This window comes from Dromiciops gliroides, chromosome 2, assembly GCF_019393635.1.
Source record: "Dromiciops gliroides isolate mDroGli1 chromosome 2, mDroGli1.pri, whole genome shotgun sequence".
In the NCBI taxonomy this organism is placed as follows: Eukaryota; Metazoa; Chordata; class Mammalia; order Microbiotheria; family Microbiotheriidae; genus Dromiciops; species Dromiciops gliroides.
The window spans coordinates 530,865,444-530,880,482 of NC_057862.1; the positions used below are offsets into that span (position 1 = coordinate 530,865,444).

Below are 15,039 nucleotides of genomic sequence, written 5' to 3' on the forward strand. Positions count from 1 at the left end.
ATTTCACATTCTATCCCAGCCATTTTCAAGCCATTTGCCCTGTTAGAGGAAATGCAATGTAATATGGATGGGGAGATTGAAATGTAACATTTAAATCCTAGTTTTAGAAAAATGTGTTTACTAGCTTGTGAACAGAATTAAGTTAAAATAAGTTTCAAATAAAACAAGAAAGACCACCATGGAATTTCCCCATTTTCAGTTTTATTAGCCTTTTATCTTTATTAGTCTATTATCTTGAGGAAACTTCTGAAACCAGATTCAAATTTTACATGGGAAAAATACCCCCAACATTTGAGTAAAAGAATAGGAAAGTCATCACCAGATCAATAAAATAGCAACCAAAACAACAGTGAGCAGTTTTTGAATGGTTCACTTAGTGTAGGGGAACACTGAAGACCACTTAGCCTAGAAGAAAGGGGACAAGTAAGAGTCTATACAACTCACACAGGTTCAAAGAAACTTTGACTTCTGCATCCTGATTTTAATGACACCTCCAGGTTCACCCTAAACCCTCCAGCCACAGGAAAGAAGAGAGGAATACAGCTCATGCCTCTGCAAGTTTTATTTAAGACTGTTACAGAACATAAAATATGGCCTAAAGAGCACAACCTCCTTACAAAGAATGCCAGCTAGCAGCCTTAAGATGTATGGGGTTTCACTGTAACTCTCTATATAAGCATATGGTGAATCTTTTTTTTTTTTTGGTGGGGCAATGAGGGTTAAGTGACTTGCCTGGAGTCACACAGCTAGTAAGTGTCTGAGGCTGGATTTGAACTCTGGTCCAGGACTGAGTTCAGGGCCTGTGCTTTATCCACTGCGCCACTTAGCTGCCCCTGCATATAGTGAATCTTAAGGCAGTTCTGTTATAGTAAATCACTGTTTATTCTGGTACTAATTTATAACTATCATTTCCTAATCCTATGGAAAGTCCTGAGAACATAAAAAACTAAATGTGACTGATAATCCAAAATGCTGGTAGTGAAACTATATAACCCAAAAGCCTGACTAGTCCACAAACTAGGTAATTAGTCACTAAATTGTACCTTGCACTAAAGCAGGTACTTAATGTCTGATGAACTGAAGAAAAGATTATACATCAAATAGAATATATTTAAAGAAATTATTAACATGTATATTCTTCATTTTAGGCAGCTATTGTAAACTAGCTTTAAACTTAAAAAAACTTACTAATTCGTGAATGATAAAACTTTTCAATAAGCAGTGTGTTATTTTTTGCATGTTTACATCTGATGCCTTTTTTCTTTTTGGTTGGGGCAATGAGGGTTAAGTGACTTGCCCAGGGTCACACAGTTATTAAGTTTCAAGTGTCTGAGGCTACATTTGAACTCAAGTCTTCCTGAATCCAGGGCTGGTACTTCATCCACTGCACCACCTAGGTGCCCCATCTTGTGCTTTTTAAGGATCTGCCTTTTGGTGTGAAAAATATATGTCCCTCTATGACTCCTCAAGATAGTCAAATATTTTTTATGGTAATTATGATGAGAGCAATAATGAAACCTTTAAAAGACAGATTATGTAAACATATTTAGGTGAAAGGTAATTTATACTTCATTTATGGGAATCTCTGTCACCACTGCAGTGAACTATTACTAATTCTTTTTTTTTTTGCAGGCAATGGGGGTTAAGTGACTTGCCCCAGGGTCACACAGCTAGTAAGTGTCAAGTGTCTGAGGCTGGATTTGAACTCAGATCCTCCTGAATCCAGGGCCGGTGCTTTAACCACTGCGCCATCTAGCTGCCCCCAGTGAACTATTACTGAAAGAACACAGAAAGCACAGGAGGAAAACTTGGGCTTGAGGCCCAATTTCAGTACTTATTAGCTACATGCCTTTGAATAAATCATTCAATCTTTCAGCCTCAGTTTCTCTATAATAATAACAACCCTCACACAGTGCTTTGAAAGCTATTAAGACATTTCTTTCCCCCACAACAACCTATGAGTTGTTACACACAAGTGTTATTATCCTCCATTTTACAGATGAGGAAACTGAATTTATAACATACTCAACTCACCCAGCCTCACAAGGCTAGTAAGTGTCAAGTTTTGGTCCTGAACACAAGTGTCTTGATTCCACCAAGGCCTGTACTGTTTCCAGTATGCTGTACCTCATCTGTGAAATGCTGATGATAAAATACTTCTTCTACTACTACTTCTACTAAGGTTATGGGTTATTTTGTAGCAAAGTCTTCCAGAAGCCATAAAGTGCTAAGTAAATATAAGCTAACATCATTATTAGCCTCAGAATTCTATAAAAAAAATGATGTTCACACAATCATATAACGCTTTTTCCAGTTAGTTTTCAGTTTTTAGATGTTCAGTTTCTTTATAGGTATGAGACCACTGCAAGACTGTCCTGCCAGAATAAGTGGCATGTTCTTCTGTTCTGGGGGTGCCACTCATTACTTGATGTCAAAAACTGGGTAAAACAGCTTCCTTAGAATGTGCAGATGAAGCCAAAGCTAGACTTGGCTCTGCCTCCTTCTGACAGAGAGAACAGCTGACACTAAAGTAGTGTCAGAATTCAATAAAGTGACAAAACTTGAAAACCATACACAAATGGGAAGGAGAAAGAAGAAGGGAGAACCACACTTTCTTTTCTTTCTTTCTGGGTTGTTTTTTTTTTTTTTCAGTTTTGAGTTCCAAATTTTATCCCTCCTTCCCTCCATCCCACCCCCCTCCCTTGAGGTGGCAAGCAATCAAATGTGGGTTTACACAAGTACAATTATGTAAAGCATTACCATATTAGTCATTTTGTATAAGAAAACTTGAATAAAAGAAAAAAAAATGAAAGTGAAAATAGCATGCTTCAGTTTGTGTTCAATCAATATCAGTTCTTTCTTTGGAGGTGGATAGTATGCTTCATCCTTTGGGATTGTCTTGTGCCAAGAATAGTTAAGTCATTCACGGTCCTTCATCAAACAATATTGCTGTCACTGCACACTTGTTCTCCTGGTTCTGCTCACTTCACTATAAATCAGTTCATACAAGTCTTTCCAGGCCTTTCTGAAATCATCCTGCTTGTCATTTCTTATAGCACAATAATATTCCATTACAATCACATACCACAGTTTGTTTAGCCATTCCCCATTTAATGGGCATTCCCTTGATTTCCAATTCTTAGCCACAACAAAAAGTGCCTTTATAAATATGTTTGTACAAATAGGTCTTTTTCTCTTTTTTAGGATGTCTTTGGAACCTAGCAATAATACTGCTCAATCAAAAGGTATGCACAGTTCTATAGCCCTTTGGGCATAGGAGAATCACACTTTATAGACAAGGAAAGGACTACATAGGCACAATTCTCTGAGAATGTAATTTTTAAGTGGAGCTCTTGAAACCCAAGGGTGAATATAAATTGTTTTATACTTTGCCATGGTATGATGAGTCCCTTAGAGAGCCTTACCCTTAACCTCCTGATTTCTAAGTATCTCTGATAAAGAGGGGACTACGTTATGGCTACTGGGGAATTTCAGATCATTTTCCTTAGATGGATTCTATTGTCCTTATTTTCAATCAGTAAGTTATAAGAGCAGGATAAAGAACTATGTTTCAAAAGTCAGAGTAGCAATGGCTGCTGAAGGAAAAAGAAGAATAATTAGCAAAGCACTTTAGGATTTGCAAAGTTTTTTGCAAATATTATTTCATTTCATCCTCACAACAACCCTCTGATAGCTAAGGAAACTGAGGTAAACAGAGGTTAAGTGATTTGCCTAAGATTGCACAGCCAGTAAGTATCTGAGGCTAGATTTAAACTCCTGTTTTCCAGACTCCAGGCCCAGCGCTCTGTGCAACCTAGCTGCTTCTTAATGTTAGGGTGTAAGTAATAGAAATGGGAATAAAGCAATAGTAAAAGATACAGTAGAGCAATTCTTATTCAATTTAAGACCAAAGCTATGTAATCCAGCATTTTTTTCAACAGTAAAAAAAAGGTAGGAATGGGGAGAAAATAACATAAACTAAAGAACCAAGGGTCATCTTGAGAAACTTCACTGTCAGGTATCTAGCACTGTTTAAAGAGAAAGGATACCCTGATAAGTAGTTAATAGTTAGCTAGACTATAGGCATACATCACCTTGTATTGGTAAATAGATCTCTTTAAACCATTTGATTTAGTGACTCACCATCTGATCTCAAATTAATTTCCCAAAGTTTTTCTCCTAGGAAAAAGATGGGTTGACCAGCCTAATATACCAGTATTCTGGTCTCCAAAGTAATTAATTTCTCCCTGAAAATTGGCTGACACTGATAAGTTTGTCTGAGTTTGGGTAGTAAACAAACCTGTTCATTCTTGGTTGAAATGATCATTAAGTGTCTGACCAAGAATAGTTAAAAAAATAATATTTGGAGTAGGCAGAGGCAGCACAGCATAAAAGAGAGCTTACTGGAATCAGGAAGACCCGGGTTCAAATTCTGCCTCAGGCATTTACTGATTGTGCTACTTTGGGCAGGTCACTTGCCTTCTGTTGGGCAGCTAGGTGGCACAGTGGATAAAGCACCAGCCTTGGATTCAGGAGGACCTGAATTCAAATCCAGCCTCAAACACTTGACACTTACTAGCTATGTGACCCTGGGCAAGTCACTTAACCCTCATTGCCCCTCAAAAAACAAACAAACTAAATAAATGAAAGGTTTAGACTTGCTAACCTCCAAGGTCCCTTCCAGCTATAAATCTATGACAGTTTTAGTGTTAGACTAACACCAACCCTTAGGGATAGCCTCTTCCCTAAGAACAACATTAAAATGCTTTCATTTTAGAGGTTAAACAGATCTTTGAAATCATCTGGTCCAATTCCCTCATCTTACAGTTGAAGAAACTGAGGTCAAGAAAGATTGAGTGACTTGTTTAAGGTCACATAACCAGTGAGTGGTGCAGTGGCTAGAGTACCTCACCTGGATTCAGGAAGACCCTAGTTCAAATCCAGCCTCAGACATTTACTAGCTGTGTGACCCTGAGCAAGTCACCTAACTCTGTCTCAGTTTCCTTAACTGTTAAATCAATTGAAGAAGGAAATGGCAAACCATTCCGGTACCTTTGCCAAGACAACCCCAACTGGGGTCACGAAGAATAGGACATGACTAAAATGACTGAACATCAACAGTCTTCTGGATAGAATGACAAAAACGATTTTTTTTTTTTAAAGCAGCTAACTGGTGCAGTGGATAGAGTGCTGGGCCTGGAGTTGGGAAGACTCATCTTCCTAAGCTCAAATTCTGTCTCAGAAACTTACTAGCTGTGTGACCTTGGAAAAGTCATTTAACCCTATTTGTCTCCCCTTCCTCATCTGTAAAAAGATCTGGAGAAGGAAATGGCAAACCACTCCATTATCTTTGTCAAGTTGGACATTACTGCAAAATGACTGAACAACAATCAAGTGAGTGGTAAAACCAGAATTAGAACTCAGGATTCCTGGCTCAATGCAATGATCTTTGCAGTATATTACTTGGCTTCCATGTAACAAGAATATTTTATATTACTTCCTATAAGCAAGGTGAAAGAGAGATAATTATATGGTTAAGATCATTTAGGAGAATGAACAACCTCCTTACATACCAATCTGTCTCTCTGAAATTCCCCTCTTCTCCCCACCCCACCCTAGGAGGGGAGTAGATCTACTCAGCTTCCTTTGTAAAACCCTTTGGAGACTATGAGCTTCTCTACTCATCTGCTTCCCATTACTACCCTTACAGCTTCTCCTGTTTCTCTCCTGATCCCCCTTCCACTCTGCCCTCTGGATTTCCCCTTCCATAGTGAATAAACTCCCCATCACACTGGACCTTTATCTCCACTCCTTCCATGAGTTAGTCTTTGCCAACATCACACCCCAAAATGTCCTTCTCCAGAAATGGCTGGACTTTCTCCCACATTCCCAACACACTGGGGAGTCATAATATTCCTTCATCTCCACTGTCACTTCCATGTTCTCCCTTTATCTCCATCACTCACCAACCATTCTTCCTTTGAAGACAATTTAAATAAAATGTTCCACCTAAGTAAAATGATGATAGCTGTAAAATGCCAATCTCCAGCTCATTCTTCCTGCTTTATCAAGGGCAGCTAGGGGATGCAGTGGATAGAGCATTGGCCCTCAAGTTAGGAGGATCTGAGTTCAAATCTCACCTCAGACACTTACTAGCTGTGTGACCCTGGGCAAGTCACTTTACCCCAATTGCCTTAAACATCCGGGCCATCTCCAGTCGTCCTGATGTCTATCTTGCCACTGGACCCAGATGGCTCTGGAGGAGAGAGTGAGGCTGGTGATTCTGCATAGCTCTCCCTCACATCCAATTCAGTGCAAGTCATGACATCACCCCGATGTCATGTTCCTCTTCGAGACCGAAGGACAAACAACAACAAGAATATCCACTTAAATGCTCTCTCAAACTCCTTATTCTCCCATTTCCTCGGTTTTAAATCCCAAGACTTAATATTTCACTTCCCCTCAGCTAAAGAAGAGGATGGTCACAGACTAGATCCTGCCATTACCCACAACTGTTCCATTTCCATAATTAGAAACTCTGCAATTACCCTATCCTTCCACCTCTTAAACCTTTCTTATCCCACTATTAATACCTCCAATCCCCCTCATTCCTTGGTGCTCTCTCAGACCATTATCCCTGCTCTGATTTCCCTTTCCTTCCTCCCCAACTTCAACCCAATAGTTATTTCAATTCTTCATTGTCTGCTCCTCTTGAATCCCATATTCCTTTGATCTGAATTAATTCTATCATCTCCCACATCAACTCCTATGCATGGAAGAAGTGTTTCAATGACAACAACTGGGTATTTTACAAATTCATTTTAATCCAACCACAACTGGGTCTTCAGAGCAGCAAGAGTCCTCTCAATCTCTCCTAATTACTTCCCTATTACAATCCCTACAAAAGTATTCTAAACCTTCTCTTCTCTCTTCAAGCATCCCATAATGCCCTCCCCCTTGAATGAGGTCCTTGCCTCTTACTTTAAGAATGTTCTACGTAAGCTTCATTTTCTTCCATTTCCTTCATCTCAAAACCCTATCATTGGGGCAGCTAGGTGGCGCAGTGGATAGAGCACCGGCCCTGGAGTCAGGAGTTCAAGTCTGGACTCAGACACTTAACACTTACTAGCTGTGTGACCCTGGGCAAGTCACTTAACCCCAAATGCCTCACTAAAAAAAAAAAAAAATTAAAATTAAAAAACCCTATCATTTCCTACTCTCTCCCCTCTTCCCTGCCCCCCACCCCAGTCTTTGACAAAGAGGTGGCCCTTCTTATTACCAAAGCCATAACCTCTATATGTGTACTTTATGAGATCTCATTGCCTCCTCACTAACAGATTGCATCCTCAGGCATCCTCCCTCTAGAATCTTCAACTTCTCCTTAGCTCTTTTTCTACTGCCTTCAAACAAGTATGCCAAATTCTTCCCCATCACTCAAAAATACTCATGTTAATATCCCTCAAGTTATTTTCCTATATCTCTCTTCCTTTTCTCAGCCAAACTCTGAAAAAGCTGCCCCTACTTTCTTTCATCTCTACTCACTCCTTAACCTTTTGCAACCTGGCTCCTGACCTCATGATGCATCTGAAACTACTCTCTCCAAACTTACCACTGATATTTTAATTGCCAAATCTGATGATCTTTTCTCCATCTTAATCTTTCTTGACCTATCTGCTCCATTTGACAGGACTGTTAAATCTTTATGCTAAATTAATCTCTCTCTTCTCTAGGTTTCTGTGATTACTTTCTCCTGCTTCTCCTCTTACCTGTCTGACTATGCTTTCTCAGTCTCCTCAGCTGGTTCGTTATCTATGTCATGCACCCTAGCTGTGGATGTTCCCTGAGGTTTTGTCCTAAAGGTCTCTTTTCTTCTCCCTTTATACACTCCCTCTCTTTATAAACTCATTGGCTCCTATGGGTTTAATGATCACCTCGGAGATCTATATTCCCAGCCCCAGCATCTCCCCTAAGCTTTGACTGCAAATCTCAAATTGCCTATTGGATAATTCAAACTGGATGTCTAGGAGCCATCTTAAAGTCAATATATCCAAATTTAACTCATTATCACCCCCCCCCCACTTTCTTTCAAACTTTTCCTACTTCTGTCAAAGGTACCACAACCTTGACAGTGTCTCAGGTTTCTAAGATTGGTATTACCTTTGATTCCTCATCTCACATGTCCAAGCAGTTGCCAGATCTTACCATTTTTACCTCCATGACATCTCTGACTCTTGACTGAAATGTGCAGATTTACACATTTCAAAAAGTGTACTTCAGAATTAAAATGATCAAAGGCATGGGGGTTTGAGCAAAAGTATATTACACATGAGATTCCAAACATGAGCAGCCATGTGATCCTGTTCTCAATCTTTTTTAAGGTTAAGTACGGACTACCAATTGGCAATTTGATCTAAAAGGGTCAGATCAAACTTGGAATGAAACAACAACAACAAAAACCTATAGACTAAGTACAAGAGTACTAGCATTAGATGTTACAGACTCATAGTATGAAAGAAGAAAAAGTACTTAGTACTGATTTGTATTTAAATAGTTGCACCTAATATTTGCCAATTGGGTCTTACCTCTTGTATTAATTTTGGTATGAACCTCAAGTTGGGGATCACTTGAAACCATACAAGGCCACCAAGGATAGGTTCCTACTTTAGACCAGACAAGGTCACCAACTTGGAACTTCACACCAGTGCTCACTTCTGCTGGAAGGGAAGGTAGGTACTGTTGAACCTACAGGAAAGAAATTTTACCACAATGATAATAAAAGTTAAACTGTGTGTGAACTATTAAAAAAAAACCCTGAATAAATGAATTGTGTCTTTTTGTAGGGTTTTATAGATACCAAGTCTCTTTTCCTTTGACAGTTGCTATTAATACTCAAAAAAAAGGAAAAAGATTAGATTGGACTCTAAATTTCTTGAAGAAAGAGATTTTTTTTTAAAATTTTTTTTTAAGTACCCTCATCATTTGTGAACCTAGTTCAAAAATGATGCTCAATGAATGTGTGTTGATTAAATGAATGAAAACAATCAGAAAATAAGAACAAAGGTTTCCTTTCCCAGAATGGTCAAAGGGCATCTTTAGAGTCTATACAAATGAAAGAACTCAAATAGTTATAAGGGGTAGAAAAAAAATTCAGTGAAAATATCCACTTCTTTTAAATTTTTTATTGCTGTTTTTTATGTTCATATCACATTCATTTCCATATATATGCAATTCTGTCCCATCTAAGACCACCTCTTATTAACAAAAAATTTCTAGAAAAAGTGATTCAACAAAACCAACACATCAACTGAATCCAACAATATTTATACTGTTTTATATCCATATTCCCCCTCTCCTTTGCAAAGAAGGGAGAGAGGAGTCCAGAAAATATTCATTATCCCTGTCATGTCATTAAGTGGGTTTTGTGTAACCTGGTATACAATGTTCAAAGAATATACTTTTAAAGAGAATTGGGTATTGGGAAATATTGACTATGTCAAAACAAAATGTATCAATAAATTTGATACACACACGCAAAAGAAAATATTTCTTAAGAGTTCCAAATTGTATTTCAATATAGTTTTATAAATAAGATTTGCAAGTATAACATTTTAATGGGCTAATTATGATCTTTACCTTTAAAAAAGCATTTGATGGGATGGAGGTGGGGGAGGGAGGGATGGACACAAACACCATTTTCATTGAGTCAACTCACCGGTGTTTCTTCTAATACCATAGTATCTTCTCTTGGTTTTTCAGATAGAATGTTAACCCTCTCATTTGGTCTCTGCAGGATAAATAACAACAACAAAAAAATTAAAGTTTTAGCAAACAAAACAACAGCAAGCTAAAGTAAATAGCATACGTGATGAGAATGGAGGAGGGGAAAGGATATAATAACCCATCAGTGAAGAGAGAATAAAAAGAAAATTATATGCTAGGAAAAAAAGTGCCTTTATTTTTGTAAGAGTTCTAGATGATTTTTTCCAATTCTTAGGACTGGTTGGCAGGGAAAATAGGTTCTAAACTGTCAGTGCCAGCAGACTATGAACATGCTGGTGCTGGGCCAGAGAATGAAGGAACAGAGTGAGTGGAACAGGTCACCAGGACAGTGCACTGAGCACGTGGGGTGTTGTGCAACACGCCACCAAACCTGAGAGAAGAGCACAGCATTCAGCTGGGACCAGTTGTGACCGAGACCTATGGTGATGGAACTCTGAACTGACCAGTATGTTAGAAAGCTGAGATGTTTTCAGATTCAGCCCTCAAGGAAACCACAATCATCGGGGAAGGAGTCAGAAAGTGAGTGATAAGAGAAATAAGGGAAGAGCAGGAAGAATCGAAGTACCAAAGGTTTCAGAAAGAAGAAATCTCAACTTGAATATAATCAGATACATCAACAGGAAGAATAGTAACAGAAAGAAATATGGACCACACCAGATATAGTAAATGAGTTTAAGCAACTATTGTGCAATATCCAATACTTTGAGAGGAAGGATCCTCTGGAATTTGAGAATGTAGAACTACAACACAGTGCTCTTCAGTGGTTTTAAAGAGAAATGAGAATTATGAGAGCAAAATTTATTTCCTGCACAGCATAAATTAAAACACAGAACAGAAAAACCTTTATCTTCTTAGGCAAGTCTCACTAAAGAAACAAAAGAGAGAACAGGAGACTGGGAATACAAATATATGGAAGTGAAGAACAACCTGGAAGAAGAGAAGCAAAAAACAAAAACATTAAAAGCAAATATGGTATCATACAAGCAAAACATACAGATCTTGAACAGAGAATGCTGAAGGACAACCTAAGGATCACAAATCTCCTCAAACTGAAGGAGGCCTGAAGTATTTGGTGCCTGAAAAGTCTACTTGTCCTGGGGAGGGGGGGGAGGAATGGAATCCTTGGGGGCAATTGGAACTTGGAGGAGTGGGAGAGCATGGTCACAAGAAGCAGATTTCCAGGCATAGAGAGGGGGGAAAAAGGTCAAAAGAAAGAGCACTTATTAGTGGGAGGAGTGTGGTCCTAGGACTAGTCATTTTCCTTGCTGACACATGCAATAATTGACATTGTTCTGGAAGTGAGATACAAAAGAAATGGGAATCCATGGGGTAAGTAAGCCCTACAAGGCAGTGGCAGGAGGTACCTAAAGGGCAAAGCCTCAAATGGATACCTTGGAATCTTTAACTGTATAAAAAATACAGAGAAAAGATCAACTAGATGATTATAGGGGTCATAAATGAAAAAGGAAGCTTTAGAATAAATAGAGAAGATGGATAATAAAGAGAGTGAGAGAAAACCTTTTTGGAAAGGGATGCAGGGCAGTTCGGTGGCACAGTGCATAGAGCACCGGCCCTGGAGTCAGGAGGACCTGAGCTCAAATTCGGCCTCAGACACTTAACACTTACTAGCTGTGTGACCCTGGGCAAGTCACTTAACCCCAATTGCCTCACTAAAAAATAAAATAAAATACCGCCCCCCTAAAAAGAAAGGGATGCAAGAAATGAAATTAAAAACCTAATGAAGACGAACAGCTAAAGGGGAGGAGAAGAATGAGAAATCTACGTGACTGAGGAAAAAAGAGGAGGAAGAAATATATAACCAGATAAAAGCAAGAGAGAGGAACAAATAAACAAAACCCTAAAGAGAAAGGGATAACAAACGAGAACAGGGAACAGGGGGGAGGGGAAGAGAGCCACTGGGAACAGAACCACTTAAAAAATAAGATTAAATTAAAATAACTCAAGAAAAATAATACTGTGTTTACAGCAGAAAGGAGGAAAAACCCGTAACAAAAAGATGATGCTTTGTTAAGTCTTGAAATTTTTTCTTATTTCAAACCAAGCCTTAGTCATATTTTCTCTCCTTCTACCATTAAATATATTAAATACTAAACTTTAATTTCTAGGAGGAATGAAATTTATTTGAGATGGCTTGAAAAAAATGAGATCTGATCAAATTATACATAACAAATTATACAAAAAAAGGATAGATTACAAACTCAAAATTTTCATTCAATTCTTTTAAGTTGCTTGTATTATAACAAACAGGGATAAATGATAAAAGGGTTTAACATGATAGTTTTATGCAAAATTAACCCCTCAAAATAACACAGAGTTCACATTTCTCTGGGTCACAGTAATTTCCTAAAGCAAAATCAAATACTGTCCCACAGTTAAAATAATCTAGAATTTGTTGTTATTTAAAATTTATTCAATAAAAATTAAAATATCCAATTTCAGAAGAAAATTACTCTCATTATTAATATCATATAAGGTGCCAGGTATATGAGTCAATAGGTTCATTTCACCAATGTACTGTTGTGATTTTGGCTCCTGGGCCAACACCTATTTTTTTTTTTAAGTGAGGCAATTGGGGTTAAGTGACTTGCCCAGGGTCACACAGCTAGTAAGTGTTAAGTGTCTGAGGTCATATTTGAACTCAGGTACTCCTGAATCCAGGACCAGTGCTCTATCCACTGCGCCACCTAGCTGCCCCCCAGCACCTATTTTTTGGTCCACTTTGGAGTTAAGTCCACTTGAGGTAGAACATAAGGTACAAAGAGAGTTGTTGTCCCCAGAATCTTCTTTTCAGAATTTAGGTTTAACATACACAAATTAAAATTATTACCAATGGGGCAGTAACCAAAAAATCTCTGCCCTATTTGTAAGCATTATATCAATTAATCAATAAGCATTTACTGAGTGTTTACTATATGCCAGGCTCTATTCCAGGCAATGGGGATACAAACACAAAAACATGACACATTCCCTATTCTCAAAGAAAGTACATTTTTTTATAGAGGAGAAATGTGACATAATTAATATGGAACGATGTTCTGTGTTATTTTATATGCATAAGTGATTTCATATTGCTTGCTTTCTCAGTGAGTGGGGGATGGACTAGAAGGGAGAACTCAAAATTAAAAAAAAAATAAAAACACAAAACAAATAATGGATATGGGGGGAGGGGAAAAGGAATCACAAAGTACATACATGCAGAGTAAATATATTCAGAATAAATGCAATATGAAGGCTGCGCGGCATTTGTGGATAGAGCTGGTCTCCAAGTCAAGAAGATCTGAGTTCAAGTCCTGCTTATGAAACATCCTGGTTCTGTATAGCCAAGGGTAAGTCATTTAATCTCTTCAGTGCTCTAGGTCAGGGCTTCTTAAAACTTTTTCCACTCACAACCCCTTTTCTCCTGAGAAATTTTTACATGACCCCGGGTATATAGGTATATGAAATAGGTATACATAACCTTTTACTGTTGCCAAGTTTTTTGCGACCCTCACATTCAGTTATGTGACCCCAAATGGGATCACGACCCACAGTTTAAGAAGATAGGCTCTGGGAAACTCTTTAAGCAAAGAAGATTCTGACCTACATTAGAAGAGGGAGTTCCCTGATCTTCAAGAGTCCCCCATAGCAATGTAATCTCAGGGTCAATTTCTATCCATTCTATTCTTAAATTCAAAATAATTAAGGATAGTGGACATGAGCAGTTGGGTGACATAACGAAAGGGCTGTGCGTGGAAGAAGTAGGATTTCAGCTTCCTCTCTAAGGGACAGAAGGATTCTAAGAGGAGGAAAGATGAGAGGGAAGCACAGGCAGAGAAACAGAAGGCAGAGCATCTTGTCTGAAGAACACAGTGAAGGCCAGTTTGGCTAAGCTTCAGAGGGCAGGGAAAGAAATTACATAAAATGAGGCTGGCTAACTAAGTTGGAACCACGTTATAAAGGGATTTAAAAGCAAAAACAATCTATATTTTATCTTAGATGCAACAGAGAGCTGCTGAAGTTTATGGAGGAGGAATGACATAGTTTTATGCTTGAGGAAATTCACTCTAGCAACTACATGGCAGGTTAATTGGATTGAGGAGAGATCCGAGGTAGAGAGATGAATGAGAAGTCCAATGCAATGGTTTAGGCAGAGGTGATATCTAGACAAGATTTGGCATCTGAACAGCTATGTATAGTGCAACAGAGTGAAAAGTAGAATAACATCAGGTAAAAACCTGGGAGATAGGAAGAATGGTGACATTTTGCCAGAAATAGGAACGCTTGGAAGAGGTTTAGAGGAAAGATAATGAGTTCTGCTTTGGACATGAGTTTGATATGCTTCTGGGATATCCAGGTAGAAAAGTCCAGTAAACTGTTATGCAGTAGAGGACTAAGACTGCTTATACATATCTGGGAGTGATCTGCAGACAGATGATAATTAAAGCTACATGAGGTCACAAAAAATAGACAGAGAAAAGCAGAGGTCCCATCACAGAGCACTGAAGTTCACCCCCAGTTTAATACATGATTATGATCCAGCAAAGGAGATTGAAAAGTGGTCAGAAAGGTAGGAGAATCAGAAGAAAGTAATGACCTAAAAATTCAGAGAGCAAAACACCCAGGAAGAAAGGGTAAGGAACAATGTCAAATGCATCAGAGATGCATTTGAAAAGCGGGGCAGCAAGGTGGCTCGGTGCATAAAGCACCGATCCTGAATTCAGGAGGACCTGAGTTCAAATCCGGCCTCAGACATTTGACATTAACTAGCTGTGTGACCCTGGGCAATTCACTTAACCCTCATTGCCCCGCAAAAACCCCCCCAAAAACCCCAAACAAACAAACACAAAAAAACAGAAGAGAGAAGAGGCAAATTGGCAAAAGATTTGGGAATTAAGAAATCATGGTAATTTTGGAAGGAGCCATTTCAAATGAGTGAAAAGGTGGGACACTAGACTGAAAAAGGTTGAGAAGTGAAAGGAGAAACAAGGATGACAAATATAGATGGCCTTTTTCTTGGAGTTTGGCTGAGAAAAGGAAGAGAGATTCAGAATGATAGCTTGTGGGGATGGCAAAGTCTAGTGACTTTTAAGGATGGGGGAGATTTGGGCATGGTTCCAGACAGAAGGAAAGGAACCATTAAATAGAGAGTAAATATTGGAGGGAGTGGGGTGAACAATATTGAAGGGACAATCAGTTGGACAGGACAGGAGGGGTGGGATGAGGGACACACTATCTGTCTGGTAGGGGACCATTTGTTGT

At 38.7% G+C, this 15,039-nt stretch overlaps 1 protein-coding gene across 7 annotated transcripts in view; it reads right to left on the reverse strand.

Annotated features, from left to right (window-relative positions):
• NSD3 (nuclear receptor binding SET domain protein 3) overlaps nt 1–15,039 on the reverse strand; it is a 142,605-nt gene that overhangs the window by 59,021 nt on the left and 68,545 nt on the right. For all 7 annotated transcript variants that reach the window (XM_043982895.1, XM_043982894.1, XM_043982892.1 and 4 more), the window contains 2 exons: nt 9,713–9,784; nt 8,583–8,742 (listed from right to left, as the gene is read on the reverse strand). In XM_043982895.1, the coding sequence (XP_043838830.1) occupies nt 8,583–8,742; nt 9,713–9,733 (181 nt within the window). In that variant the 5' untranslated portion in view covers nt 9,734–9,784. The remainder of the gene's footprint in view (nt 1–8,582; nt 8,743–9,712; nt 9,785–15,039) is intronic.